Source organism: Muntiacus reevesi, chromosome 1 (assembly GCF_963930625.1).
Source record: "Muntiacus reevesi chromosome 1, mMunRee1.1, whole genome shotgun sequence".
NCBI classification, from domain to species: Eukaryota; Metazoa; Chordata; class Mammalia; order Artiodactyla; family Cervidae; genus Muntiacus; species Muntiacus reevesi.
In genome coordinates, this window is record NC_089249.1 from 201734260 (window position 1) to 201760312 (window position 26053).

General features: G+C 36.7%; 1 protein-coding gene across 6 annotated transcripts in view; it reads left to right on the plus strand.

Moving 5' to 3' along the window:
• The window catches only part of RAPGEF6 (Rap guanine nucleotide exchange factor 6), a 234471-nt gene that overhangs the window by 183169 nt on the left and 25249 nt on the right, over positions 1 to 26053 (plus strand). For all 6 annotated transcript variants that reach the window (XM_065918156.1, XM_065918157.1, XM_065918160.1 and 3 more), the window contains 4 exons: positions 793 to 950; positions 8890 to 9130; positions 10867 to 11250; positions 22247 to 22458. In XM_065918156.1, coding sequence (XP_065774228.1) covers positions 793 to 950; positions 8890 to 9130; positions 10867 to 11250; positions 22247 to 22458 — 995 coding nt within the window. The remainder of the gene's footprint in view (positions 1 to 792; positions 951 to 8889; positions 9131 to 10866; positions 11251 to 22246; positions 22459 to 26053) is intronic.

Below are 26053 nucleotides of genomic sequence, written 5' to 3' on the forward strand. Positions count from 1 at the left end.
CATTTGCTGCTGTTTTCTGTGTCACCTTCCTGTTTCCCCTTCTCTGTACTTGGTGGTTGGAGCAGTTCCCAGGTTTCTCATGTGTTTGAAGACCTATCTTACTTTGTCACTTGAGCCTAACCCCATTGTTTTCTACAACCTGCCATATTTTTGTCTTGGGTTCAGACCAGCTCCATCCTTTGCCTCAAAGGTTGCCAAGCTTTTCTTTCGAGAGGAAGAACCTTGCTGTGGTGTGGCTGTACGTTGTTGGATATATGTCTTAGTGTCTAATGAAGCTGGCAGATCTCAAGAACTTCCTATTCAGGTTCATTTTCTCTACCAAAACCGACAGAAACTAAATACAAAATACAAGCGTTTCTGTGTCATGTAGATCCACCTTTGAAAAACACAGGAGTTAATTCATGTGAAACCTGTAGTTGGCCCCACCCACCTGTGGCCCCTCGCATCTGTGGACTCGGCCTGTCGGGGGCTGTGTGGTACTGCAGTGCTCGCTACCACTGAGAAACATCCCTGCTTAGTGGGCCTGCTAGGTTCCTACTTGCATTTGTTCAGGGGCCAGCCATAATAGAATTACCTAGATGTATAAATTAAATTTTATTTGAGTGTAATTATTAAAAAAAACATTTTAGTGTCATTTTCAGTATTACACCTGTCCTGTTTTTTTTAATTGCTATAGTATTTTAAAATCACTACTTTGAATTGGTCCTGTTATGCCTTGTACACAGAGAACAGAAATGTTTACTATTAAGGCTCCTCAAATACTTCAACATGATGTGTGGCTTTCTTTTGAAGTGATGGAGGCCTGAGCCAATCACAGGATGACAGCATTGTGGGAACGAGGCACTGTAGGCACAGTCTGGCCATAATGCCTATCCCTGGAACACTCTCGTCCAGCAGCCCCGATCTCCTCCAGCCTACCACCAGCATGTTGGATTTTTCTAATCCCTCAGGTAATTTTTGCTTATTTTATACAGCCATATTTATACCACATAGATAAATAGATGGTTGAGCATGTATAACAAATACTAGATTTGCTGGCAGCCCTCTTTTTTCACCTCCATATTTTGACTTAGTGCAGAAATACCAAAGAGAAGATTATGTCTTTTTCTCTAAACTGGAGTGGTGGTACTTTCAGTACGAAAGAGAAATACGTGTCTTTTGGTAACCCTAATCCAAGCAGTGGAATGAAAGCAGGGATACTTCTTCTCAGTCAAGAAACATGTTACTCAGACTGTGGAAAGGAATAAAGCAAGTTATTTTAATCTAATTTGTCTCACTTACCTTCCTCTATGATGTACAGAAGTGTGTTAACAGTTTTTTAGAAACACTGATTTTTCTCTCTACTACCTGAAACTAATGTTTTTGTTATATCCAATGTTGTTAAAATACTATAGCATCTTTTTCATTGATGTTCAGACTTTCATTGTGGGACATTGAGTTTATTTTTATGAATCTATTCATGCTCAGAGGCAGAAATTGTCATTTAACTGTGTAACCTAAAATTTCTTTACAAGGATGGAACATTTTGGAGAATTATTTATATATCTACTGTTTGAATGGGTTTGAGATGGCTTTCAATAAAAGATGCATGCAATTAAAAACTGAAGTATCTATTTGATCCAAGGAGAGGAGGGAAGAAAAGCACCTCCTCAACGATGCATATAGTTGTGATCAGCTTCAGTTTTGATGTTAAACCTCTAACAGCTAGTGGGAAAAGGGAAGAATTCTGTTATTCTTCACCTGTTCCGAGAGATTCCTAGGCCCAATGATCTATCTTTGACACATCCCACTCTCTACGTGACTACAATGTCCTTTCTAGGGCAGCGGTCTCCAACTTTTTCAACACCGGGGACTGGTTTCGTGGGAGACAGTTTTCCCATGGGCCACGGGGCAGGGATGGTTATGGGATGATTCAAGCACATTACATTTTTGTGCACTTTATTTCTGTTGTTGTTACATCAGCTTCACCTCAGAGCATCAGGCATTAGGTCCTGGAGGCTGAGGACCCCTATTCTGGAATGAAGTTTTTGATGAGCCATTACTTGACTTAGAAATGTCTAGTGATTTCTATTTGTTGTGGATTCAGTAGTGAGATGGAAACCACTCCATATATTTGATCAGAAGTTATTATCAGATATTGTTACCAAGTATAAAGTAAACTATTTTACATAAGAAGGTAAGGAAGCAAGCACTAAAGTGTCACAGTTAGGAAGCTACAAAGTGGATTCAGCTTCTGGTGCATGAAAGAAATGCCACCACCAGGGTGAAGGAGTATCGTTCGAGCGATACAGGAGCCAAATACCCACACATAAGAAAATAAGGCAGCAGGTCTCTTCTTGTAGCTTTGCAGTCTAGCTCTGGTGCTCCCTTTTGCCAGAACCTAAGAGACCTTGGCGAGAAAGAAATATGTTTTGCAGAGTCCCAGCCCCATTGTAGCAGGGTAGTGTAGGTTTAACTTAATAACTGTTGGTATCCAGTTTTTACAGTATAATTATAAACCCCTTTTCTAGCCTCCTGTTACACCATTCTCCAAACTGTTACCTCTCTGTCTCTCCTGAGTATGGGACGTACCTTCAGAACTGTCTTTCTGTGCCTATATTGTTTGCTACCTCTGGTGTTTTCTCCTTGTATATCCCAGGAAATGTTTATTATTCCTCAGTGCTGAGCCCAAGTGTTACCTCATCTGGGGATCTCAGGTCCCTCTGATGCAGAATCGCTCTCTCCTTTTCTAGCACATTATCATTGTCTGTCTAACGTTGTCACGTGGTAGTATGGGAATTTATTTCTGTGTGTGCGTATGTTCCACAGCAGTATTTCTTACACTGCATTCACAAATGTTTAAACACTACCAAAGCACAAACTAAATATTCATCTGTACTTTCATAAGACAAGTGTTTAGGGATGTATGATTTATAACTTGATTGACTTACAATTATTGATATACATTTGTATTTTTGCCACTGGCATATTTAGAAATGAAGCAGGGTGGGAGGTAAAGGATGGGTAGAAGGGGGAAGAGAGAGAGAAATTGGGGATTTAGCTAGGGAAACGAAAGAGGTTGGAATTATTAAAATTTAGAAACTGTAAACCCCATGGCACTGAAATTCTGATCTCTGAAGAGGATATACTATTCAAGATTGATTGCATAATTCCCTCTTTGAGAACATGTTGAAAGTGTTGGAGATGCCCTTTTACTTGTCCAAGAGAAAGTCAGTCTGCAAAGCTCAGTCTGCAGCCTTTGTCCATATCAACAATATGAATGAGCACATATAAGAACTTAAAATTATATTTTTAAATCTCCAAATGAGCAACCTTATGAAAAACCACCTGCAGTGCTGTTTATATTTATGGTAAATAAAATATTTATTACCAATTAATTCCAAATTCAGCTTGGTGAATCATAAATGACAGCACTGAATTTTAGGTTAGCTATGTGTACATCACATATGTATATTGTAGTACATGTGTGACATCAGCCAAGTATGACTAACTTTTATCAGTCTACATCTTAGTTATGTTTTTGCTGCATATTTTAAATTGTCATTAGAAAGTAAGGACAAAGCTACAGAACTGGTTGATATTTTGCTTTTGTTTGCTGATTTTTTTATGGTTTTGCTTTGTTTTTGCTGCCTACAGCTGTTGGTTTGTACTGTAAGTATCTTGAAGACTATGGTATTTTCTTGCTTATGTCTGTATGTAGTGTTTTATTGTAAAAGTCAAACAATACAGAATTGAATGAAGTAGAAAGCAGAACTCCATACACTTCAAAGGTTACTAGTGTAAACTGGTATATATTCTTTTAGTCATTTTCTTTGAATATATATTTTTTATACCCATTGAATCAGAGTATATATGCTGTTCTGTAATTTGTAAAAAGTGTTTTAGAATTTTGGGGTTTAATGTGACATGAGGCCTAAAATAATTCAGAGTGCAGCTAAAAGGATTTGAAACTGATTTTTTTTTTCTGAGTTTGCATATGGAACTTTTTGCTTACTCTTTATCATTTAATAGCATAAACTTTTAATTTGACATCTTTAATATTTATTAAACTTCATACTCATTTTACATCACAAGTCTGAGTTATTTTAACTAATTTTTAATTGTGAAGGAACATATATTACAGTTTTTATTTGCAGAGAAAGGATAAAATATAAAAGTCTCTGGTTCCCAGAATTTACAGTTGTTCATTTGCTTCTATATTGTTTCAGAAATTTCAGAGCACATAAAATGTATGTACTGTTTCACCCCAAATGGTATAATTTTTTCCCACTTAGCCCATTTCACCTTGTAATATACCTTAAACGCCTTTCAGCAGCAGGATGTATTCTGCCACAATATTTTGAACATTCTGTTTAACCAGTTCTGTTTTAGTGGATGTTTGCCTAAATCTCTGTGATTACATATCTTTACATGTTGTAGATATACATTATTAATATACTTTGAATTTTGTCAAAAATTTTGTCATAAATTTGTTTCTTGTTATATAAATATCTATGAAATATTATCGATTTTACCTCTTGGCCTCCAGAACTTAAAATATTTGCTTTTTGACCCTTCATAGAAAAAGTTTACCAATCCTTAATCTGTATCATTATACCCCTACCTTGTGTTTGCTTTGCGAACTTTTCACTGTATGGATTGTCTTATTTACTTCATTATTGTGTCTTTCCTTGAACCACCACCTACTCTCTTGAATATAAGCAGATCTCTGCAAACAGAGACTTTATCCATCTCATTTATTACTTTAGCTTCATCATCTGGGACACTGATGATGTAATGGGTACTCCATAAATACTTGTACAGTGATTAACAGTCTAAAGCAGAATGAAGAGGCATTCCTTTGTTTTCTGTTTTTCTTTTAATGGTCATCTTAAATACCTAAAAAGTTCTTCCATTTTTAGTATAATGTCAGGGTCACACGCTAAAAATGGAAGAACTTTTTAGGTATTTTAGATGATCTTTAAAAAAACACAGCAAAAGACTGCCTCTTCATTCTGCTTTAAACTATTAATCAGTATACAAATATTTATGTAGTACCTGTTACATCATCAGCAGACTACAGTGAATGGGGTTGCAAAAGAGTCAGACACGACTTAGCATCTAAACAACAAACAACAACAGGGTCAAAACATGTGTCCTTATCTCACTTTTAAATTTTACTTAATTAACACTAGAAATTTTGCCTTGGGTTGAAAGTATGGGTATATGTGAATTTCAGTTCTTGAATTCATTTACCTATTATGTAAGAATTTTAGTATGGAATATTAATCATAAGACTAATAAATGCTGAACTTCTCTAGGATTCTTTTTAAATGTCTGTTTTCCTTACAGGATTATATTTTTATGTGTATTTTAGCTTCGTACCTAAAATTTGAAATGGTTAGATCGTTTTTGTTCTTGATTCAACTTTATTCTAACTTCATGTTTATCATTTAACTAATCATTTAACGTTTGAGTATCTGCCATGTTTCAAATACTATGTTTAGCATTATGGTGTTCTCTCACTAGTACTTTTCTGAAGAAAATATATGTATTATACAGGTAACAGTTTGGAAAGAGAGATTTACCCCAACACTGATATCAGTGTGGAGATATTTTTTCCTCTAATGTGTCTCAAATTTTCAAATTTGCTTTTCAAAATTGGCATTTTATTATCTTGGCAAATTCACCGGGATTTGGGTTATGTAATACCCTTTGAGAAAACGCTGAGCTGGAAGAAGCACAAGCTGGAATCAAGATTGCCGGGAGAAATATCAATAACCTCAGATATGCAGATGACACCACCCTTATGGCAGAAAGTGAAGAGGAGCTAAAAAGCCTCTTGATGAAAGTGAAAGAGGAGAGTGAAAAAGTTGACTTCAAGCTTAACATTCAGAAAACTAAGATCATGGCATCTGGTCCCATCACCTCATGGGAAATAGATGGGGAAACAGTGGAAACAGTGTCAGACTTTATTTTTTGGAGCTCCAAAATCACTGCAGATGGTGACTGCAGCCATGAAATTAAAAGACGCCTACTCCTTGGAAGTTATGACCAACCTAAACGGCATATTAAAAAGCAGAGACATTACTTTGCCAACAAAGGTCCGTCTAGTCAAGGCTATGGTTTTTCCAGTGGTCATGTATGGATGTGAGAGTTGGACTGTGAAGAAAGCTGAGCACCGAAAAACTGATGCTTTTGAACTGTGGTGTTGGAGAAGACTCTTGAGAGTCCCTTGGACTGCAAGGAGATCCAACCAGTCCATCCTAAAGGAGATCACTCCTAAGTATTCATTGGAAGGACTGATGCTGAAGCTGAAACTCCAGTACTTTGGCCACCTCATGTGAAGAGTTGACTCATTGGAAAAGACCCTAATGCTGGGAAGGATTGAGGGCAGGAGGAGAAGGGGACAACAGAGGATGAGATGGCTGGATGGCATCACTGACTCGATGGGCATGAGTTTGAGTAAACTCTGGGAGTTTGTGATGGACAGGGAGGCCTGGCGTGCTGCGATTCATGGGGTTGCAAAGAGTCGGACACGACTGATCGACTGAACTGAACTGACTGAATACCCTTTGGATAATTCCATTTGCAGATCTGTTCTAGAGCTATCCATTTATGATGCCTGAATCCTTCTTATATGACTGTATGACAATTTGTCCTTCGCATGTGAAACAAATGGTTTTAACAGTGTGAATATAAGAGAATGTAACAGAACACAGTGTTTAGAAGGATACACAAGGTTCCTTCTCCAATGTTGTAGTATGTTAGCAGCAAGAGAAGAAATGTGTGCAAATTCCCAATCTGTCTGTTTGAATAAATTTCTCTGAAGAAATTAATAAAAGGAATCAGAGCATCTCCCTGTTCCCTCATGGTCAGCTAGCTCGGCTGGCAGATGCTCAACCCCCAAAAACCTAGTTAACAAATCTACCTCTAAGCCCTGGACACCTGAGATTTATTTTTGTGAAGAGGATAGGTACAATACAGATAATAATAGTAATTGTTTGACACCTTTTATTGGGTTAAAAGGGATAATGAAACTCTTGTCCAGTATCTTTCTTTTGGAAAACTGAAATTTCCAACTTCCTGCATTTTCTAGCCCAGAATAGAGAGGCATCTTGTCAGCATGTCATAAGAGCCTACCTTATGCCTGTAGACTTAGAAACCTGATAATGTCAGCAACATCTGAGGGACTGACTCATTTTCAGAGATATATGAACAGGAGGCAAGAGGTGTTTGGTGACTCAGATCTTTGCATACCTCAAAAAAAAGCAGTTTGGCGCATACATCTTACAAAAGGGGCCTGAATAGATGAAGCATTGTGCTTCCAGTTTGACAGTAAACCCAGAACATTCAACATTTGTCGGCTAAGAATCCTTTTCCTGGAATTGTATTCCAATACTGGGAGTCAGTCTTTGTCTTTTTGTGTTGTAGCCTCATGGCAAACTTTATTCTGTGAAATTATTTCCTTCCACATCTGTTTCATTACTTTTCTCTTTCATTTAGCTGGAATTATGCCTTGGGTGGTTTTGAAGCAAATTTGTAATTTTTCTTTTCCTCTTAGATTTACAATGTATATAGTGCTAAGAAGGTAATGCTACACAAACGGTTTACAGTGACTTGAGCCACCAAAATATCCCTAGCTCACCCCCATTACTCGCATGATACAAATATCCACAACAATACATTTTTCCTAATTAAAAATGGAAGAAATTTTTGTAATTTATTATTATGAGGAAACATTTAGCAGTTGTTTGTGTAGTAAAATCACTTTTCAATTAAATTTAATTATGTTAAAAATTAGCCCACTGTCCTAATTAGCCCTATGGGCTAATTGTTCAGGAAGCTTTAGCCAATGCCATATGAATAGAAAAAGAAATAAGGTAGAGTAGGAGGGGGAAATATCATTATTTACATGTACATATTACACGAACATTTATTTTAAAGTAGGATTAATCTACTAATAGGAAACATCACAAACACTGAGATTTAACCACATGAATGTTTTGAATTTTCCTGTGTTAAAATATATAAATATAAAATCTGAAAAGACATTGGCCACTTTATAGTAGATTGTTTTGGCACCTAGTATAATTCAATAAGAAAAAGCATAAAGAATAACAAAAAATAATTTTAAAAAGGAATAATGGTTGACTAAACCAGCGAGTTTCACCATGAACCAAAGAAGTGAAATAGAAAATAATGACACATTTTTGGAGGGAAGAAATGCATAGGGCTTTCAAAATGGAAAAAAAAAGTTCATAAACAGTTTTGATAAGAATGTGACTAAAATTGCTGTCTTTGTACCCTAGGATGATAAAACATTATAATGTTCTTAGAACAGATCAGAAGTATATTTCCAAAACAGTAACAGTATGCATGCCCTCTAACTCAACATTTCTCTTTGTTTTGGATTTTCCCTGAGGAAATAAATCAGGTTGACTACAAAGGTTTATCTACAGGAAGAGTTTGAGATGGAGGGAAATTATTTATCATAAGTTACTTATGATAAAGAAACATGATATGCAAACTAAATGTCTGTGATTAAGGATTTGATTCATTTCAGATTATAAAATACAGATCGTGGAGTCCTATGCCTCCATAAAAAATTTTGTTGAAGAATATTTAATGACATAAAATGTTTATAAAAATGAAAATTTCATGGCTTTCAAATCATATGCATAGTATGGCTTTATTTTCTTGGTGTTTTTCTGTGAACATATACAAGTATTTTGTCACCAGAAAAGATACATTGATTTATTAATAAGTGCAGCTATGATTTCTTTTAACATCCTTGAAAGAGAAACATATATTTAACTGTTTAGAGAGATCGTTGTCTTCTAAATTATTTTTTGAGGAGTTTGAGTCATTTTCTGTAAAATAACAGAATACTGTTTTGTATTTATACAGATATTCCTGATCAAGTTATAAGAGTTTTCAAAGCAGATCAGCAAAGTTGCTACATTATCATCAGTAAAGACACTACAGCTAAAGAAGTTGTTTGTCAAGCTATTCATGAATTTGGTTTGACTGGTGCCTCTGACACGTACTCTCTCTGTGAAGTTTCTGTTACTCCTGAGGGTGTTATAAAACAGAGAAGACTTCCAGACCAATTCTCCAAATTAGCTGATAGAATTCAGCTCAATGGAAGGTAAATGTGCTTATTAATGAATGTACTTATTTCTGCATGTGTTTTTGAAGATTGCATGTTAAAAGACATAATGTTAAATAGGAACATCATGTTTTAGGACCACTGAGTTCTCTCTAAAATTAACATAGTATTCTTTTTTTAGCCTTCTGTTGTCTCCATAATTATGTAAATGAATCTTAAAGTGTTAGCACTCATAAGTGCTACCCAGAAGTGGGAGAAAGGATGAAAATGTTTTAGCCCTTCTGCCAAAATAAAGTCTTTGAACCAGTGGTATATTCCAAGCCCTGTTTTTCACTGAGGGAGATGATACATATCTTTATATATGTATGTTAATTTATACATTTGCTTTTTAAATGATCAGTGTGTACTTTGGGGGAAAGAAATCATAGTTTACATAATTCTTTTAAGTAATCTTCCTTTTATGAATATATGAAAACTCTAAAAATGTTTTAAATGTGGTCTGAAAATTATTTGAGCAACTAGAAGATAATTTCAGTAACATTTGTATTTTAGTGATTTTTTTCTGGCAATAATACAATCTTTTAAGTGAACCCAGATTCATATGTAGGATGAAATCCTTAGAAACCTTAAAATGACTATCCATAGTGGTTGCTGTTAAGAGAGAATAGGTTAACTCTGCTTTTGCTGACTGTATGTAGTGGTTAAGGGCATGGATCCTGGAGCAAGACTGCCGAGATTCAAATCCCTGGTCTGGCTGTATGATCTTGAGTAAGTTATTTGGTTCCTCTGTGCCTGAATTTTCTCATCATAAAATAGGATGATAGTAATAGAACCAACCTCAGAGGAATGTTAAGAGAATTGAGTTAATAAACATAACATAATTAGATCTAATTTTATAATCTACAGTATGAGTTTCAGCTCATTATTTATGGTAATCTCTTTGGCATGTGAATAGTTTAAAGGCAGAAGAAAAGTAAATATAGTTCCTTGACAGTATAAAATAGATGGACACAAACTCAGGCTTAGATCAAGTTGTATATTATTAATAGAAAAGAATGAAGTAAAAACCACTTGTGATACAATATGTAACCTCTTCTGCAGCAACAGTCCTGTAGAAGATATTTCCTGATTATGAATTCTTTACTTGTCTCTTAGCTTTTAAGTGTCATAAAACTGTTCATCTAAAAAGGCAAGTGAAGATCTTTTTTATGGCTACCAATCAATGCCATTTGCTGGAATGAAGTTTTGGATTTATCAAGGGAGAAATCAGTAGTGGAAGTTTCCGTTCTGTATGGGTTTTATTCTTCTTTGCTTTTCTTGAAAGTTTAAAGTTAAGAAGAAAGTGAGTGCAGCCACAACTTCCAAATAGAACTGTGAACAGTCTTGATTCAGGAGTTTACTCATGCTGTCCATTAACAAGTATTTTGTATAGTACCTATTATGTGTCCTGGATCCTTATAGAGCCCTCATTAAAACTTTGGTTCTCAAGAGTATAATGTGAATAATTTCTTAAAATCATTAATTTTTATAGTATAATCAACATTACTTTTACACTTTAAATTCATAGATGTTAAATGGTAGAATAAGAAAACAACTTCTTCAAAGTGTTCTCATTTAAAATGTTAATTTTCCATTTTATCGTTAAATGAATATTCTGCTGACATTTCTGACAAAAAGTTATTAACAGCATAATGATGTTTTGACAACAGTGATTAAAGAGGAGAAGTTCTCTTTTAAATATGAAATCACTTATAAAAGCAATTTTTTCCATTTAGGTATTATTTGAAAAATAATATGGAAACAGAAACCCTATGTTCAGATGAAGATGCTCAAGAACTAGTTAAGGAAAGCCAGCTGTCCATGCTACAGTTAAGTACTATTGAGGTGGCCACTCAGCTGTCCATGAGGGACTTTGATTTATTTCGTAATATTGAGCCTACTGAATATATTGATGACCTTTTTAAGTTAGAGTCCAAAACAGGAAATACTCACTTGAAAGAATTTGAAGACATTGTAAACCAAGAGACATTCTGGGTTGCCTCAGAGGTTTTAACTGAATCAAATCAGCTCAAACGAATGAAGATTATTAAACATTTTATTAAAATTGCACTTCATTGTCGAGAATGTAAGAACTTCAATTCCATGTTTGCAATAATAAGGTAAGTTTGTACAAATATTTCTGTATGATTTTGTCATGATACTGAACTTGAAGCTGGTTTTCTTCTTAGCTATTAAATGGGCAAAGAAAAGTTCAATGAATATATTTTTATATAAGTTTTGTTAGATTGAACATATTTTCTGTTTTGGTGATACTGGTTTTTCTCCTTTTGTTTCTTCCATCTTTCAGTCACTTAAACATTTTTTGTTAAGTATAGGCGGTTCCCTGCCCAGTTTTTTTCATTTCTCCCCCGTGAGGGATTATACCCTCTTGGATATATGCTCGATACCTGGTCTTTATCATCAAACTTCTGTACTGTGCATCAGACAGTACCTGCTTCACTGTGGTTTGGCACTGAAAAATTAATGCACTACAAATTGGTGATATTAATGCACTAACTAAAACTGCTATTTTGAAGTGACCACAGCAGCAACAAATAATAACGGCTACCGTTTGGTGACCTCTTCCTGTTTCTCACAGACTATACGAGATATCACTGAATGTGTTGCCACTCAAACAAGCTGGGCCATTAGAATTATGAAAATTCTTCAAAGTTTATAAACCCAGGAAATGTGGGTGGTTACATGAGCTTCTGGGAACCTTCCTCCTCATCTTCACTTACTGTGAGAATCTAGCTGTAGGTACTTTATTTTCTGACCTTCATCCAGCACAATGATGATCACAGAAGGATTCCTCCTAAAACAAGTCTAATTTTAAAGGTGGAGGGTAGTAATAGTGTGGTCCTTTTAAAGGTCATGTACTTGTATATGGTAACATAATAACTACCGTAACTAATCCCATCTGTGCACGCACATCAAAAAATTATGATTTCTTTCTAGTACGCACTAAAATTAAAATCTTTATAGCAACTTTTAAATCATAAATCTGTCATGGTAATAGAAAACTCCTTTCTGAAATTTAACCAGTGGATGCAGTAGAACTAGACATTGTGGAAGTATTGAATAAAGATTAGTAGAGTGACCTTTAGAATCAGGTGCATCTGTATTTGAATCTTGCCTCTTCCATGTGGTAGCAGTGTGTCAAGAGAAAACTGAAGACCAGTTTCTCATTTGTGGAATTCAGGACTTACACCAACTACCTCACAGTTTTTAACAGCTGAGTCTAAAACAAGGGAACACAGATGCCATCAATAAACAGAAGGCTAGAAATTGAAACTGTTTGTATAGGAAACATGGAGTAAAGAACCTGAGAATTTTGGAGTACTCCATTAAAAAACAAACAAAAACAACCCCCGAAAAGCTGATTGACTCCAGAAGAGCTCTCTGTGTAAAGAGTGTCCAAAGAATATGGTAAAGGGCTAAAAACCATATCTTAGAGGCCATCCTCAAGGTGAGGGTAAAGAAGCGAGTCCAACCAAAGAACTAGAGTACTAATACAAGAGATAGTAGACAGCATAGTTATGATGGTGTCATTGAAATCAAGGAAGCAGAATGAGAGGACGGTGGAGAGCAGCCCCAAGATGGGTGTGAAAAGGCCAGACGTTTGTTCAGGAAGCTTTGTTTTGGTTAGGAGGTTGGTTTTGTTATGAAGAACATTTTATTTACATTTTCGATAGTTCATGTAAAGTTAATTGCTTAGTATTCCTACATTTTATATTACAATGCAATACAAAATATAAAGGACATATTAACTTTACAGCTGAGATGAAACAGGTGAATCAGTCACCTATGACTGGAATTTATAGCATATTTTATTTATTTGAGTTCTTGTTTTCCTAAGTCTAGCCAAAGGATTGTCAGTTTTGTTTATTATTTCAGATAACCTTTTCTTAGTTTCATTGATCTTTTCTGTTGTTTTTTCTGGTCTCTTATTTATTTCTACTTGGATTTTGTTATTTCTCAAATGGGCTTAGCTTCTCCTTTTTCTTGTTACATATGTTAAGTAATTTATTTGAGGAATTTGTCATTATCAACTTAGGTCCTGGAACTGCTCTTGAAGTATCCCCCAAATTTTGGTATGTTGTATATCCATTTTCCTTTATTTAGAAGTACTTTTTGATTTCCCCGTTGATTTCTCTGACCGTTTGTTTGTTCATGGGAGTGTTGTTTAATTTCCATATATTTGTACATGTTTTATTTTTCCTCTTGCTGTTAATAACTAGTTTTACAAATTGTAGTCAGAAAAAATACCTGGTATGATTTCAGTCTTCTTAAATTTGCTAAGACTTGTTTTTGGCTTACATGACCTAACCTGAAAGATGTTCTGGGTATGCTTGAGACGAATGTGTGTTCTGCTGGTATTGGATGGAATATCCTTTGTGTGTCTGTTGTTCACTCAGTCGTGTCCAGCTCTTTGTGACCCCATGGACTGCAGCACGCCAGGCTTCCCTGTCCTTCACTATCTCCCGGAGTTTACTCAAACTCATGGCCATTGAGTCGGTGATGCCACCCAATCATCTCATCCTCTGTCAACCCCTTGGCTTCTTGCCCTCAATCTCTCCAGCATCCGATAGGTCCATTGATCTAGAGTATGGTTGAAATCCACAACATTTCCTTGTTGGTATTTTTGTCTGGGTGATTGATGCATTGCTGAAAGTGTGGTATTAAAGTCCCTTGCTATTGCTGTATTGTTTTTTTCTCCCTTCAGGTCTGTTGGTATTTGCTGTAAGATATTTAGGTGCTGTACCGTTGAGTGCATACATATTTACATTTGTTATGTCTTGCTGAGATGGCCCCTTTATCAGTCTATAATGACCTTTGTCTCTTATTACCATTTTTGGCTTAAAGTCTGTTTTATCTGATGTAAATCACTATTCTCTTTTGATTTCTATTTGCATTGAATATAGTTTTGCATCCTTTCGCCTTGAATCTGATTGTATCCTTTAGGCTGAGCTGAGTAGGCAGTATATAGTTGGATCTTCTTTTATTTACCAGTAATTTTGCCATTTGATTGGAAAATTCAGTCTGCTTACATTTAGAGTAATTTTTAAAACTTACTTACTCATTTATTTTTGCTTGGACTGAGTTTTTTTGCTACATGTGGGCTTTCCCTGGTTGCAGCATGTGGGGGCTATGCTTTGTTGCAGTGTGTAGGCCTCTCATTGTGGTGGTTGCTCTTGTTCCAGAGCACAGGCTCTGGGTGTGTGGGCTTCAGAGTGGCAGCACACAGGCTCAGTCGTTGGAGCCCATGGGCCTCGGGCGAGCAGATTTAAGTAGCTGAGGCTCGCGGACTCTGGAGCGTGAGCTCAGTAGTTGTGGCGCTGAGGCACAGCCACTGTGCAGCATGTGGAATCCTCTCAGACCAGGCATCAAATCCAAGTCCACCCATTGGCAGGTAGATTCTTACCCACTGCACTATGGGGAAGTCTTAGAGTAACTATTGATATGCAAGGACTTACTACTGCCATCTTATTGTTTCCTGGATGTTTTGTAATTCCTTCTTTCTTTTTTACTCTTTATTTTTTACTCTATTTCTGTGTTCCTTTGTGAATTGATACTTTTCCTGGTAGTATGCTCTGGTTTTCTTTTCTTCATCTTTTGTGAATCCCCTATGGGTTTTTGCTTTGTGGTTAGTTACCATGACACTTACATGAAACCTCTTAGAGATTTAGCAGTCAATTTGACACTGATAAAATTTCAGTCACATACAACTCTACCCCCTCTTTTATGTTTTCAGTGTCACAATTTGCCTTTTTATGTTGCAAATTGTAATAGCAAGAGTTGTTTTTTATATTCTTGTCATTTAACCTTTATTCTCTAGTTTAGTGGTTAATATACCATCATTTCATTGTTGAGAGTATTTGTTACCCTAACTATATACTTAACGTTTATCAGAGTGTTGTATATTTTCATATGTTTTCACATTATTGGTGTCATTTCATTTCATTTTAAGAACTTCTTTTAGCATTTCTTATAAGGCAGATCTAGTATAATGAACTTCTCAGCTCTTGATTTCTGGGGAAAGTCTTCTATTTCTCTAGGATGACTTTGCCAGATAGAGTACTCTTGACTGATAATTTTTTTCCTTTCTGCAGTTTGAATGTATTAGTCCACTCTCTCCTGCTTGTAAGTTTTCTGCTGAAAAGTCTACTGATAGCCTAACGGGAGTTCCCTTGTAAGTTACAATCTTCTTTTCTCTTGCTGCCTGTAGAATTCTTTCTTTCATTTTGACAGTTTTATTATAATGTATCTTGGAGAAAGTTGTCTTGGATTGAAATAATGGGGTAATCTGTTAGATTCATGAACTTGGATATCTAGACCTCTTCCCAGGTTTGGAAATTTCTCAACTATACTACTTTAAGTAGTCTTCTTTCCCCTCAGTTCTTGCTCTGGAACTCCAGTGATTTGTATATTGGGTTTTTTGGGTTTTCTTCCATAATGGTTTCCCAACTTTTTTCATTCTTTTTCTTTTTTCTCTTCATTGACTTTCTTCATTTTTTTTTCCCATGCTTTTTTCTCTTCACACTGAGTTATTTCAAAGTTCCTATCATTTATCTCAGTGATTTTTCCTTTTCTTTGGTATACTTGATGTTGCTACTCTCTATTGCAATTTTTTCATTTCATTCACTGAATTCTTCCATTCCAGAATACTCATTTAGTTCTTTCTTGTGATGTCTGTATTTTGATTATATATTGTTTTTCTCATTTCATTGACTCATCTTTCTGTTTTCTTAGAGCTGATTGAGTTTTCTTAAAATTCCTATTTTGGATTCTTTATTAGGTAAAATATGGATTGCTATGTCTTTGATTACTGGAAGATTTTTGTGAACTTTTGGTGATGTCAGGTTGCCTTGTTTTTTCATGTTTCAGGGAGTTTTGCATTGCTTTTTCTGCATTTGAAATTGCTTTCATCTTCTCTAATTTTTATGAGTTGCCTTCAGGAGAAAAAAAATCCTTTTGTCATTCCTAATACAGATTCTGAGACTTTCTGTCTGGCGTTGTGTAGATACTGCTCCAGGCTTCTTGTTCCTCTTGGGCAGAATTCTGAAGCTTGTATGTTTTCTCTGTATCCTCGGATGTACCATGTCAGATGCCGATGTGTCTCTCTTATTGTCCTAGAGGTGCTACAGCTCAGATTTGTGGTTTCTTCTTCACCCACAGACTCCAGCCTGTTTTCTGTGTGTTTTTCCTCTCTTCCAGAGCTTTCTTTTGGGACCTTGCACAGGAAGCCAGTGGCAGAGGGGTGGAAGGTGTGGGTTTGGGCATGGTGAACTGCAGGTGCTCTTGGGTACATTGGGAGGATTTACGGTTGAGGTTTTCCTGTTTCTCCTGGGGAGCTTCCCTGGTGGCTTAGATGGTGAAAAATCTGCCTAAAATACAGGAGACCTGGGTTCGATTCCTGGATCGGGAAGATTCCCTGGAGAAGGGAATGGCAACCCACACCAGTATTATTGCCTGGAGAATCCCAGGGACAGAGGAGCCTGGTGGCCAAAGAGGGGTTGCAGAGAGTCAAACACAACTGAGCAGCTAACACTCATTTTCTGTGTCTTCTGGATGGGCTTCCTGTTGGAATCCAGAGGCAGTTAGCAGGAACCTCATTCCTTTAATATCCTTTTGGAATCTTACACACTACTCTTCTGATCTGTTCCCTCCTCCCACTCATGGAGCTCCCACTTTAGTGCTCTGAATGCTGGAAGAGAGAATGAGTGTCTTTAGTAATATCCCACATGGCTCAAGCAGCCAGACATTCCCAACTTGCTCTCCCTTTCCCTTGTTGGAGAGATCAAGAGCCATCTAGTTTAGTCTTGAGTTATGCTTCCTTGCCTTTCACTTTTGCTTTGCCTTTCACGAAAAGCAAAGGAGAAAAGGAATGATATACCTATCTGAATGCAGAGTTGCGAAGAGAAGCAAGGAGAGATAAGAAAGCCTTCCTCAGTGATCAATGCAAAGAAATAGAGGAAAACAATAGAATGGGAAAGACTAGAGATCTCTTTAAGAAAATTAGAGATATCAAGGGAACATTTTGTGCTAAAATGGGCACAGTAAAGGACAGAAATGGTATGGATCTAACAGAAGCAGAAGATATTAAGAAGAGGTGGCAAGAATACACAGAAGAACTATATTAAAAAGATCTAATGACCCAGATAACCACAATGGTGGGAATCACTAACCTAGAGCCAAACATCTTGGAGTGCAATGTTAAGTGGGCCTTAGGAAGCATCACTATTAACAAAGTTAGTGGAGGTGATGGAATTCCAGGTGAACTATTTCATAGCCTAAAAGATGCTGGTATTAAAGTGCTGCACTCAATGTGCCAGCAAATTTGGAAAACTCAGCGGTATCCACAGGACTGGAAAAGGTAACTTTTCATTCCAGTCCCAAAGAAGGGCAATGCCAAAGAATGTTCAAACCACCACACAATTGCCCTCATTTCACATTCTAGCAAGTAATGCTCAAAATCCTCCAAGCTGGGCTTCAACAGTACGTGAACTGAGAACTTTCAGATATTCAAGCTGAATTTAGAAAAGGCAGAGGAACCAGAGGTCAAATTGCCAACCTCCATTGGATCATAGAAAAAGGAAGAGAATTCCAGAAAAGCATCTACTTCTGCTTCATTGACTACACTAAAGCCTTTGACTGTGTGGATCACAACACACCAGAAAATTCTTAAAAGAGATAGAAATACCAGACCACCTTACCTGCCTCCTGCACAACCTGTATGCAGGTTCAAGAAGCAAGAGTTAGAATTGGACATGGAACAAAGGACTGGTTCCAAATTGGGAAAGGAGTACATCAAGGCTGTGTATTTTCACCCTGCTTATTTAACTTATATGCAACATATGTCATGTGAAATGCCTGGCTGGATGAAGCACAAGCTGGAATCAGGATTGCTGGGAGAAAGATCAACAGCCTCATATATGCAGATGACACCACCTGTATGTCAGAAAGTGAAGAGGAACTAAAGAGCCTGTTGATGAAGATGAAAGAGGAGAGTGAAAAAGCTGGCTTTAAAACTCAACATTCAGAAAACTAAGATTATGGAATCCGGTTCCATCAAATTCATGGCAAATAGAAGAGGAAAAGTGGAATCAGTGACAGACTTGATTTTCTTGGGCTCCAAAATCACTGCAGATGGCGACTATGAAATTAAATATGAGCCTTGAAATTAAAGGTGAAATTAAAACCATGAAATTAAAGGTGAGCCATGAAATTAAAAGATGCTTGCTCCTTGGAAGAATAGCTATGACACACCTAGACAACATATTAAAAAGCAAAGACATTACTTTGCCGACAAAGGCCCGTATAGTCAAAGCTGTGGTTTTTGCAGTGGTCATGTACAATTGTGAGATTTGAACCATAAAGAAGGCTGAGTGCCAAAGAATTGATGCCTTTGAACTGTGGTGTTGGAGAAGACTTTTGAGACTCCCTTGGACTGCAAGATCAAATCAGCCAATCCTAAAGAAAAATCATCCTGAATATTCACTGGAGGGACTGATGCTGAAGCCCCAATACTTTGGCCACCTGATGAGAAGAGCTGACTCATTAGAAAAGACCCTGATGCTGGGAAAGACCAGAGGCAGAAGGAGAAGGGGCCAACAGAGGATGAGATGGTTGGATGGCATCACCAACTCTATGGACATGAGTTTGAGCAAGCTCAGGGAGGTGGTGAAGAACAGGGAAGCCTGGTGTGCTGCAGTCATGGGGTCGCAAAGAGTCGGACATGACTAAGCAACTGAACAACAACAACAACAACAGTGCTTCCTTGGGGGAGGAGTGATGCCAACAAAGGCAAGCTGTTCCTATCCCATTGTACTCACACTCTTCTCTTCTGGTCTACTTCAGCAGAGTGCTCGAACTTCTCCTCTGGAAACCTGGACTTCACAAAGCTCCTCTTGTCTGAAGGTGACCACCCAAGTCAGTGTTCTGCATATGTTCCCAGTCCATAGCTGAAAGGGGCCAGAACCATTTCATGGTCTCCTCTGGATTCCCCACTCCCATACCCAAATCTGCCTGCCTGTTATTCAGTACACTGGTGGATAAGTCTCCACTCCAGTCCCTTGGTCCATGTTTCTGGGTCCCACTGTTCATGGATAGATGCTGAATTTTTGTTGTTGGGGTAGGGATGTCTTATGACACTATAATGTTGACATCACTCTCTCCTGTTATCTCCTGATTGAATTTTGTTTTCTAATCATTTCTTAAAAGTGCTTTTGGAAATGATATATCCTAAGCATATTCAGAATATTTTTCTCTTGCATTTGAACTTCACTGTCACTTTTTCTGGCTTTAAAGTTCTTTCCTAACATGTTATTTCTTGGGAACCTCATAGATAATTGCTCTACAACTAGTGTTTCATATAGTTTTGCAGGTTTCAGAGTTTACTTCCCATTTTATTTCCTTATCTCTGAAATCATTTTCCTTGACACAGGTGTTTCTACATCTCATTTAGCTCTGTGTGTATTGATTAAGTTCTTTTGTTCCTGGATGGTTTTCTCAAATTGTACTTTTGAAGATTTTTTTCAGTTCCATTATTTTTGTTTGCTTCTTCAAGGATACCAATTATATAAATTTTAGATCACCTTTGTCTTCCATATCCATTATTTTTTCTCTGAAAAGAAAGTTAAAGTGTTAGTCGCTCAGTCGTGTCCGACTCTTTTCAACCCCATGAACTTGTAGCCTGCCAGGCTCCCCTGTCCATGGGATTCCCCAGGCAAGAATACTGGAGTGGGTTGCTGTTTCCCTCTCCAGGGGAACTTCCTGACCCAGGGATCGTACCCAGGTCTGCTGCATTGCAGGCAGAGTCTTTACCATCTGAGCCACCAGGGAATCCCATTTTCTCTGTCGTTCTTCTCAACTCTGACCATTTCCATTGATTGCTTTTGTCAGTCCTTTTAAGGCACTTGCTCAAGATTTTAACCGAATCTTTTTCTTTATGTAGGTTCCAGTATTGCCTTCATTTTTCTGATAGTTGTGTTTTTTCTTCCAAATTTTCTTGAACTTAATTTTTTAAATCAATATATATTTTTCCTAAACTCTTATATCACTTCGTTGCTCTTTCTTTACTTTATTGATTCATTTAAATCGTGGATACTAGGGTCATTAGTCAGTCCCAGTTTTTATTGTCGAAACATTTTCCTCCTCTATGATCTTTCAGTCTGTGTTTTTCCTCATAGCAGCATGTTATGGCTTCTGTATTCATTCCTTGTTTTTGAAGGACGTGAGTTTTCCTATATCATCTTATCTGCAGGAGATTCATATGGAAGAGGAGCCAGGGAAGTGTTCCAGCCTAGCAGAAATAGAGCTTGTATGTGAATTTTTTTTACCCTTAACTTCTCTCCAGCAAATGGAGATACACAGCGTTATGGCTGCTTACAACTCAGTTTCTCTCTGCTCTCTTGTGTCACTATTAAACTGCTTCTATCAAGATGTTATATCACTGCATACACTGTTTTAAGTCTTACTTTCCCTGACATTCCCTGGTAAAGAACAAGAGTCCAGCCCCTTCCTAATTCTATCAGTCTATGGACCCTGGTTTGTTGTTCCAAATAAGGGATTGCTGGCTTTGCCTTTGGAGTAAGTTACCTACTTTGGAGCGCTATGGTTTATAGCTTTCATTGAAATCTTCAGCTGCAGGCCCCCTTTTTCAGAATTTTGCATACTTAGATTTGACTTGACTGTTTTGTTTTTTTTTTTTTTCATTTATTTTTATTAGTTGGAGGCTAATTACTTTACAATATTGTAGTGATTTTTGTCATACATTGACATGAATCAGCCATGGATTTACATATATTCCCCATCCTGATCCCCCCTCCCACCTCCCTCTCCACCCGATTCCTCTAGGTCCTCCCAGTGCACCAGCCCTGAGCGCTTGTCTCATGCATCCAGCCTGGGCTGGTGATCTGTTTCACCCTAGATAATATACATGTTTCGATGCTGTTCTCTCTAAACATTCCACCTTCGCCTTCTCCCACAGAGTCCAAAAGTCTGTTCTGTACATCTGTGTCTCTTTTTCTGTTTTGCATATAGGGTTATCGTTACCATCTTTCTAAATTCCATATATATGCGTTAGTATACTGTATTGGTCTTTATCTTTCTGGCTTACTTCACTCTGTATGATGGGCTCCAGTTTCATCCATCTCATTAGAACTGATTCAAATGAATTCTTTTTAACGGCTGAGTAATATTCCATGGTGTATATGTACCACAGCTTCCTTATCCATTCATCTGCTGATGGGCATCTAGGTTGCTTCCATGTCCTGGCTATTATAAACAGTGCTGCGATGAACATTGGGGTGCACGTGTCTCTTTCAGATCTGGTTTCCTCAGTGGACTTGACTGTTTTTTGATAGCCATTATAATGTGTTTAGGAGTCACAGATATCTCTTAAGTTTTGGTGGAAATGAAATCTGCATTTCTCTTATTATCCTTGTAGTTTTTGAGATGATTTCTGAGATACAGAAGGAACAAAGATATCCTAATTCCACAGTTTAAAATCATAAGTCAAGAGAACATTTTAAATTCTGTGGTATAGGTAAAAGTCAGGTAGCCGAGAACAAAAGAGGAGACATTGAGTATATAGAGGCACCTAACAGACAACAGGATTAGAACCTATGGAAGTATTGAAATCAGGGACATGAATGGCCAAAATCTCAAAGAAAGAAGGCTTTCAGTCTCAGAACTTGCCTCACTTATATTTATATAGTGCCTGTTATCACTTACACCACTTTCAAATAATGTTTTCATAAAATTATTTCTAAGTAAAACATACAAAAACATTGTGATGCTTGAAATTTATTTTTTAAGTTAAATGTATGTTTAATGGATTTACTGTATTTGTCATTTACATGCTCCCTTTAAAAAAGGGCTATATACAACCATTGGCACATAATGTAGTTCCTTTGAAGAAAGTTTTTCTTGTTTTAAGATCAAGGAGTCCCTTTTTTTTTTTTATGGTTCTTCTGTTTATTTCAACATGTTGAAAAAATGTGTATGCTTATTTTAGCTTCATTAGAAAAATAAGTTTATACACTTACCTGACCTGCATCCTGCCTCTCTTGCAAACCTCTTTTTTAATGTTTTTATTCTCATCTTTGGCAGTGGTTTGAACCTGGCATCTGTAGCACGACTCAGAGGTACTTGGGAAAAGTTACCAAGCAAGTATGAGAAACACTTCCAAGATCTGCAAGACCTTTTTGATCCATCCAGAAACATGGCAAAATACAGAAATATTCTTAGTAGTCAAAGCATGCAGCCTCCAATTATTCCACTCTTTCCTGTTGTCAAGAAAGATATGACATTTCTACATGAAGGTATTTGAAAGTTACTTGAAAATAAGCATGCTTAGTTTCAGCTAATTCTACAGAATTATAATGTATTTAATGTATTTTTCAGTCTATTGAGTATAAGTCACTAAAAGTTTTACCAAATTAAATGTAGTAAATCATAGGAAAAACCCACATTATTGATAAGAACAAATGTCAGTGTTTACCCAATGCAGTTTACACATAACCGAGATCAGACTGCCAACTTCTTTTTTTAGTTACTGAACACATACAGAAAAGTACCCCAAACAAGTAAACAACTTAATGGATTAAGACAAAGCAAACACCCAGATAACCAACACCCAGTCAAAAAAAAAAACTGCCTCCCTCCCAGCAGCCCCACTTGTGCCCCTTTCCAGTTACCACCCTCATCTTCCCCGATACTTGTGTTGACTTCTAATACGGTGGTTTTACCTGTTCTTGAGCTTTATATTTGTTTTTTTAGTTTTTGGTTTGACTTCTGGATTATTTTGGTGAACATTAGACTTGTGCGATGAGATTCTTGCATGTTTTTGAGTGCAATTGTAATTCATTATTCAAAACTATTTGACATTGCATTACATAAATGCAATACTTGGATTCATTCAATCTGTTGATGAGCATTTGATAGTTTCCACTATTTACTCAATACAAATAATGCTGCTGTGAATATTCTTTCACATATCTCGTAGTGTACATGCATTTTTGTTCACTATAATTCACAGTGAAATTTATGAATATTCATACAGTCAACTTTGGGAGACAGTTTGGTGTTAATCCACTAAAGTGGAACACTGGCAGTGACATGAACATTCTTATTGTTCCTCGCTGTCTCCAGTACCTGGTAAATTCATTCTTTTTATTTCTACCCCTTTCAGTAGGTGTGTAATTATATCTTGATGTGATTTTTAATGTTCATTTCTCTGATTACTGATGAGGCTGGACACCCTTCTGTATATTTATTTGTCCTCTTTTATCCATTCAGTTCAATTTCTTGCCTATGTTTCATAAGGTAATTTTTCTCTAATATACCTTTTAAGGATTTTGTGTAAGTCCTATAAGTATATATATATATAGTATGACTTGCCTTTGACTCTCTTAAGGTCATCTTCTGATGAACAACACGTTTGAGTTTTAAAAACCTAATTTATTAGTCTTTTGCCATGTAGTCTCAGTTAAGTCGCTCAGTTGTGTCTGACTCTTTGACCCCATGGACTGCAGCATGCCAGGCTTCCCTGTCCATCACCAAACCCCGGAGCTTGCTGAAACTTATGTCCATTGAGTCAACCGTGTAGTTTATACTCCTCTTAATTGTTTTTTTTGTGAGTGGTATTTGTCCTTCATTAACTTACTGAATACACACTATTTTGCTAATTTTCTAGTGTTACACTACACATTACAATGTTTATACTTGCTGATACTAATTTGAGTAGTATTCATTAGTACTTTTCTGTGTGTCAGGCAGTGCAAGAACTTAGACCATTCAAATACCCATTCTCTCACCTCTCAATTTATATACAGTTGCTGCCATGCCTTTAAATCCCACTTGGTACTAATATTGTTTAGTAAAGTCGATATTTATTAGTGTGGTGATATTGTTACTGTTTTTTCCCCTTCCTGAGTTTCAGAGTTTTTCCATGGTTGAGGATTTTTCTCCCTGTAAGAACACTGATTATTATTTTCTTATGTGCAAGTCTGCTGGTGATAAAATCTTAGTTTTTGTTTATCTGAAAAAATGTTTTTAATTAATACTCATTCTTAAGGCACAATTTTGATTGGCAGTTATCTTCCAACATTTTGAGATAACAAAGTTATCTCCTGACTTCCACTGTTATTTTTAGAAGTCAACTGTCAGTCTTATTTGTTGTTCCTTTGACAGTAATCTACCCTCCTTTGATAGCTGCTCTAAAATATTCTCTTTCTATCTCTGTTTTTCTCTAGTTTTGCTATTATACGACTGTGTACAGCACTTTGATTTTGTCTCACCTGGATATCTTTATTTATTCTGGAATTTTCTCCTAGACTAATATCCAATTTTTAAATTATTTCTTCAACTATGTCTGACTTACTGTTAAAATTCAACAGCATATTCCTTATTTCAGTTACTGGGCTTTCCCCCCAGATTTACAATTTAAATTCATTTTTTATCTTCATATTTTCTACCAGAGTTCTCAGTGTTGTTTTTTATAACCTTGCACATATTCACTAGTTACTTTAATGTCTGTCTGTAGTAACTCCATAATCTAGGTGTTTTTGTTTTTTTTTTTTAATGAGTCTTTTTTCCCCCTTGCATTTCAGTCATGTTAAATTTTCACCAAATGTACCTGGTTATTTTTGGCCAAATGGATGTTGTATATAAAAAAATTACAGAAATAATCTAGGATTTCAGACAATATTCCATTTCTCCAAAGAGAATTAAAACTTGATTCCGTCAGGCAGCTAGGAATGCTAGCAATCCAAAAATCACTTTAAACCATTTTCACATTTTGAGATAATGTAACACTAAACTTTTATCCTGTCTACATTTTGTTTATCTTTAGTTCCAGGATATACGTGTGTGTGCGCGCGCACACACGCGCGCGTGTATCCCTTCAAGAAGTGTGTGTGTGTGTGTGTGTGCGCGCGCGCACGTGTATCCCTTCAAGATCCCAACCCAAAGAACTGAAGTTTATCTAGACTTAAGTTGTTCTCTGATTTCAAAAGTCAGGGAGGCGCTGCTCAGTTTTTCAGCTCGTCATCACCTTTTCTGAAATCAGCAGAGGCCTGTAGGTGGAGCACTGGAAATGCTAAACTTGCCACACATCTTCATTATTTCTTCAGATCCTCACTGCCTTTATAGTTTTTTGATGACTCAACATATTTCTCCTATTTTTGTTGAATTTTTCGAACTGTTATCAGTTGTGTTGTACCAGTTAACTAGTTATACTGCCCCTAATTTCATTATTACTTCTTAAGAAAGTATTATTAGAGGCTTCAAATACATTTTCTTACATGTTCCCTCAAAACATGTTTACATGACTTGAAAGTATTTTGCGTTGTCATTTTGTCTCCAACTCACTTTGAGACCCTGAACAGTTTATATGTCCAATAGATAGGTACCATTTAATGCAAAAAGGGAGCCCCCTGTGTGTTCAGACACGTGTGGTTTTCCATCTTGGCTTCAGGGACTTGGTGTTCCAGAGACATCTCCGGGCCCACCATGGGAAATAAATAGGGTCACACCAAGTGTTAGACAGATGTGGAAAAAAGACAGTTAGATTACCCTTTGAACATATCATTTTTTGCCTTGTGGTTTGAACTGCGTAAGCCCACATGTGGGCTAAGTCTGGTGTCATTCCTGTTCTTATCAAAGAAAGGTAGACCATTTTGAAAGTTGTATGAATTTTTTTCTCAGAGAACTATTTAATAAAACAAATAAAGATTATGTAACTTATGAACAAGCAAAATTTGTGTTTAATGATTAAAGTCATGATTGTAAATTCAAATTCTGGGAAAGGGCATGTACATGGCAGACTTGAAGATGTCTGTCCCTATGAGCCATCCCTCTCTTAATTTTAACTAATTATTTCCACTTGGAAAACAGGCGTGCTATTATTTAATCCCC